Source organism: Camelina sativa, chromosome 3 (genome assembly GCF_000633955.1).
Source record: "Camelina sativa cultivar DH55 chromosome 3, Cs, whole genome shotgun sequence".
Lineage (NCBI taxonomy): Eukaryota > Viridiplantae > Streptophyta > Magnoliopsida > Brassicales > Brassicaceae > Camelina > Camelina sativa.
Genome location: NC_025687.1, coordinates 197,593 through 202,493, shown reverse-complemented (window position 1 = coordinate 202,493; position 4,901 = coordinate 197,593). Strand labels below are relative to the sequence as shown.

The window sequence follows — 4,901 nt, the reverse complement described above, 5'->3', positions numbered from 1 at the left end:
AAAAAAAAAAAAAAAAAAAAAAAAAAAAAAAAAGAGAGGAAGCAATCGGAGGAACTCACAGGATCAAGAGCGTTAGGTTCGGGACCATAATCAGCGGTTAAGAGGAAGTAGGATACAACAGCAGTCGCCACCACTGTCGTTACCTTCACCACCTTGTCTATTTGGGGATTCATCATCGAGTGTGAGAGAATAAACCAGAAAGCAAAATTTCCAATCTCAGTATGTTAATGTTCTTTTGCTCGGTAAAACGACACGTATTCCCGTATATTGTGAGTTTGTAACTGTAAGACTTCATGTCGTTATTATTTTTCATACACACTTCAAATATGGATGGGCCTAGAGAGAGAGGTAAGGCCCAAACATTTCACGGCGTCGTTTTTTCTTTAAAGATCCCCGGCTGGCCTTGATGGAGATCTCTTTTTCGGCGGTTGAAAACCTTTGAAAAAATTGAATATGGAGAAATCGACCTCGCCGGCGACTCAACTCACTGAACCTCCTCCTGCTACTTCATCTCTTCCAGCACAGGTTTCTCCGCTTCCTACTACATCTGCAGATCAGAGATCAGCCGAGTTTCCTTCTCCGACGTTTACTCCCGGGGCCACGGCTCAGCCTCCGTCGACGGTTACCACGGATCCGTCGCCTAGGGGAAGAAAGCGAGCGCTGGAGACGAATCTTCGGATCGAAAACTCCAACTACTACAAGATGCGTCTCCTTCTCAAAGATCTTCGCCCTCACGTTCTCGAGGTTCCCTTGTTTTAACTCCTTTAGATGAAATTGTGATTGACAATTTCATTTCTTTATTATGTTTGGAAATAAAAGAAGATAAACTGAGATTTTTTTTTGTTTGGCTGCTACAGGTTTTACGAACTCCAGACTTCAGGAACTCTAAGGCAGCTTTCGAGATTCAAGAAAGTGAGAGAGAAGCTCATATTCATACTTTTTGTTTTTGTTATCCCAATTTTCACTTTTAACACACAAAGTCCCAACTTGTTTCATTCTGAAAAATTATGCTGTTTGCAGAGATGAAGCACATGCTTCAACTGTACCAAGAGATGATTGGAGGATCACCCAAACGTGAGAAAACTGCTAAGACCGAGTCTTTATCCAACGGAAAGGCCATTAGTGAAACACCTCAACCTACTTCTACTAGTACTGCACTGAGATCATCTGAGACGAGTTATGCCCAAACCGAGAAGCTCAACACTCTTGGAGATGGCGACAAGGTGGTTGGAGGGTCGGCATTTGGCTGGAACTTCATTACCGGAGGAGGCACAGACCCTGTTTACTGTGGTATGTCAAAGGAAGACTACAGAAGCTCTCACCCAATTCTCCAACCCGAGGCAGAAGAGGTTGAGCTGCACAAGACATTATAAGCTTTGTTTTGCTTTCTGCATCTGTTTGTTAATGGAGTTTGTATAATATTCTCTTGGTGTCCATACATCCCAAGGTCTCTTATGTATCAACTGAAAACAATGGATTAGCTTCTGCCTTGATGAAGGTTTGAAATAGTATAATGCTTAACCAACACCTAAACCTTCTTAGCTTCAAATGAGACAACAAATTACCTTTCGATTGTTTCCCTTCATTGAATGATAGCTTCTTCATCTTTTACAAAACCCAATGTCTTTAGTTCTGTGTGGAAGCTGAAATCTTTTTGGCTTCAAGGTTGGATCCTTCAGTAAGTGCGATCTGAGATTCCTTCTCCATCCCCAGAACAGCAAGAGCAACAGACTGCAGATACAATGCAACGTACCACACAGGAGAAATGCCTTGAGCCTTCATTGCATCATCTAAAGCTTCTTTCGCCATGTTACTCATCAGGTAACTTAGACTGCGCCGCACAAAGACTGTTGCAGAGCTCATTCCCAAATCAAGAAACTGAGAGAAATTTTATAGATATGGACATTGTCAACCAAGGAGGAAGGTCTTGTTACTGTTTCGAGTGCGGAAGAAAGACAGACCTGCGTGTAAAACTCAATGGCTTCGCTAAAGTCTTTCCTTCTGAATGCAATGTCGCCTTTTTTCTTCGAGTTTATAGCCTCTTGCATCTGCTCCGTCAACAGAAACGAAAGCTGCAATTAAACATGTCGCATAAAACCGTGAAGAAACCTTCATATGATGGGAACCATAAAGGGCTCTAACTTCTAAGTGATTTAAAAGTTGATATAGCCATAAAACTTGACGACTTACATCTTCATCGTCTTTGTATCCAATTTTATCCAAGAACTCGAGCATAGCAGTCAGGTCTTGTCTCGAACAAGCCTCAGCAAAAGGGGACAGAGGTAACGCAAAAGTGCCACTTTGAGGCATACCCATTAGAACATAAGACGGAACCTCTGTGTCTTTCTGGAGAGATTTCAGCGCAGCGACCAACGATTTTATGTTTGGCCGCTCACGAGTTTCATGCTGAAGACAGCGAGATGCCAGGCGTACTAACTCCATGCCATCACTGTCGGAAATTTGTCCCTCCAAGCAGGAATCAGTTAGAGTCTGAAGGTCTCCGTCTCGAATCAAATCAAGGGCCTAAACACATAGCAGAAGGCTGAAATAGTTAGCAAAGATAAATCAAGAAATGATTAAAGTAAAATAGTAATACCATGGACACTTACATGGCTAGGAGGAATATGCTTTCCGGTGAGAAGATCAAGCAGAAGAGTGCCAAAGCTGTAGATTACACTCTCTGCTGTGATTCTCCCTGTATCAACACACACTTAAATATCAAGTTGTTGGCAAAATATGACCAACGAGAGAGAGGGGGAAATGAAGTTCACCAGTTCGTAGATACTCAGGAGGGGTGAAAGCAAGATTTGTGGTATAACTTTTCCCATCCCGACGATTCTTCATTAACCCAAAGGTTGAAAGTCTTGGATTGCATTCCTTATAAAAAGGTCCATAAAAGCATCAGTGGAGGAATATAGCATGAAACAAAAACATGGTCTCTCAGAAAAGAGCTTAGTTTATTATGGAATGTACCACGTCAAACAAAACTCTGTAAGCATTGAAATCATGATATAGCGTGTGTCTTTTGTTACTACAGTATTCAAGAGCTTCTGAAATGTATAAGACAACCCTTAGTCGCATCGTCCATTTCATTGGCTGTGTTTCCCCTGGTGGTAGATATTAAAAGTGGCAATGCAAATACAAAGGCAAACAATCTAAAAAGAGCAATAAAAGAAAACTGATCAGATGCATTTTATCTTTACAGTGGAAAAGGTGTTTGACTAGTGTCTCATTAGGCATAAACTCAGCCACAAGTAACCTCTCACCGCCTTCACAACAATAGCCGAGTAAATTGGCCATTCTTTTGCTGCGTAGCTGACCAACCGATAAAGCTTCTTCCTGGAAACAGACACGACCAAAGTTAAAGAGATATGAGACTGAGAGATTGGCAACTCAGATGAACTAGAGGATACAGGTGAATACCAGGAATTGGCGTGGATCAGGCCAGGAAGTTCCAGAAAAGCGCTTGATAGCAATCTTCTTATGAGTCACCAGTTTCCCTTGATAGACAACATTCGGAGCTGTTTCTCCATGTTCAGATACAACATTCTCCAAAGCGAAACTAGAGGTGGCGATCTTAAGCTCTTCTAGTGTGTATTCACGGAAAGACGGCACATCTGTTACCTCAGTATCAATCTCTTCGTTTTCTGTAAATTTCGTAAAAGGGATTAAAGAAAACAGGGCATAAAGCCAAAAAAAGAAATAGTCCGAGAGAGCCAAACAGAGACGTCACCAACATATGGAGCTTCGAGAGCAGCAGTCTTGTGAGATGAATTCCAACAACATGTAAAAATCATTGAGCTTTGACCTCCCAATCCCATCGATGTTCTGTTTCTGTTATAAGGGCAACAACGGGTAATGCCTGGAAACAAGCAGGAAATTTCCCAATCTTCTTCTTAATTACAGAGAGAGAGAGAGAGAGAGATGTCACTAAGAAATCAAACTTAAAAATTTTGGTATAAAAAACAGGCCGTACCTTTGTCAACTCGCAACCATTCTGCTGGTCAGCCAGCTAGCTCGTGCTCGGCTAGTGACAGTGAGACCGGCAGTACTAATTTGGTTCAAACTAAAAGAAGGAAGCAAAACACAACTGAACAAAAAGCAGAAACCTTTTCATTTTTATCTCTCCATTGAAGACGCACTTTCCGGTGTTCGTATCGTTGGGATCCTTCCAATTTCAAATCCACGAACTACCATATAAATTTCTCGACTTTAATAAGAGGATACTCAGACAGTATCTCAATCAAACCGATGCGGTAGTATCCCAAGCAAACCGGCAAGTGTCGATACTCGATACCCAGAGGAGAGTAATGAAATAATTCATAAGTTTTGAAATTCACCAACACCATCTAATCTTAATCCTAGCCCATAACATAACCATATTTTGAGCTTTTTTTCTCATTGAAAAATAGACAGATTACCGACAAGTCTGATAAATTTTACGGTTGAATAGGCCTAGCCGCCACAATACAAGTAAGCAAGGAAGTGGTCTGTCTTTCCGAGGGATAAGCCCATGGGCTTTTCATTGGGCTCTCAACAGACCAACCTATTTTTTTTTCTATTCTGCCGCCCGATATACCAAAATAATTGCAAAACATTTTCACAAACCTATGACTTTATAATGTTGTCAAGTGACATCGACGCAACGTTTGTTTATTTTCGGCCAAAATTTTTTTTCTTTCTTTTTCAAATGAGAATATCTGCAATTTCTCATAGTGCAAAACCCCTTTTGAGAAATATAACGACTCGTTGTCAAAAAATAAATGACAAACTCGAAAGTCTAGTTATTGTTTTCCCGCTAAATTGAATAAATTAGCAAAGTCTACAACCAAATTGTGAGGAAAGAAAAAGTCAAAAAAATTTAATAAAAATAACGAAAACATGTACATCATGAAACCTCC

The 4,901-nt window shown here is 40.8% G+C and overlaps 2 protein-coding genes across 5 annotated transcripts; one reads left to right on the top strand and one right to left on the bottom strand.

The window, feature by feature from the left end:
* On the top strand, positions 63-1,525 carry LOC104758591. The gene is made up of 3 exons (XM_010481487.2): positions 63-744; positions 858-912; positions 1,021-1,525. The coding sequence occupies exons 1-3, from the start codon at positions 454-456 to the stop codon at positions 1,371-1,373; spliced, it is 699 nt and encodes a 232-aa protein (XP_010479789.1). The 5' UTR covers positions 63-453; the 3' UTR covers positions 1,374-1,525.
* On the bottom strand, positions 1,371-4,874 carry LOC104758601 (probable serine/threonine-protein kinase At5g41260). Of its 4 annotated transcripts, XR_002037120.1 has the most exons (11): positions 3,977-4,873; positions 3,734-3,862; positions 3,424-3,647; positions 3,204-3,339; positions 2,974-3,107; positions 2,772-2,877; positions 2,610-2,695; positions 2,191-2,523; positions 1,962-2,072; positions 1,566-1,878; positions 1,371-1,463 (listed from the first exon to the last, which is right to left on the bottom strand). XR_002037120.1 is itself a non-coding variant. In XM_019242529.1 (10 exons), the coding sequence occupies exons 2-10, from the start codon at positions 3,819-3,821 to the stop codon at positions 1,627-1,629; spliced, it is 1,446 nt and encodes a 481-aa protein (XP_019098074.1). In that variant the 5' UTR covers positions 3,822-3,862; positions 3,977-4,874; the 3' UTR covers positions 1,398-1,626. The 4 variants fall into 4 exon arrangements, 3 of the variants coding, with proteins under 3 accessions (XP_019098074.1, XP_019098071.1, XP_019098075.1); XM_019242529.1 differs by having other exon boundaries at positions 1,398-1,878; positions 1,962-2,048; positions 3,977-4,874; XM_019242526.1 differs by having other exon boundaries at positions 1,398-1,878.

Excerpts from the sequence above, each read along its gene's own strand:
- LOC104758591 (XM_010481487.2), top strand. The coding sequence starts at position 454 with ATGGAGAAATCGACCTCGCCGGCGACTCAACTCACTGAACCTCCTCCT. Across the intron at positions 745-857 it reads TTCGCCCTCACGTTCTCGAG|GTTTTACGAACTCCAGACTT; the intron begins GTTCCCTTGTTT and ends TGGCTGCTACAG. Across the intron at positions 913-1,020 it reads AGCTTTCGAGATTCAAGAAA|AGATGAAGCACATGCTTCAA; the intron begins GTGAGAGAGAAG and ends TGCTGTTTGCAG.
- LOC104758601 (XM_019242526.1), bottom strand. The coding sequence starts at position 3,821 with ATGGGATTGGGAGGTCAAAGCTCAATGATTTTTACATGTTGTTGGAAT. Across the intron at positions 2,878-2,973 it reads ACAGAGTTTTGTTTGACGTG|GAATGCAATCCAAGACTTTC; the intron begins GTACATTCCATA and ends CCTTTTTATAAG. Across the intron at positions 1,879-1,961 it reads CCATTGAGTTTTACACGCAG|TTTCTTGATTTGGGAATGAG; the intron begins GTCTGTCTTTCT and ends AATTTCTCTCAG.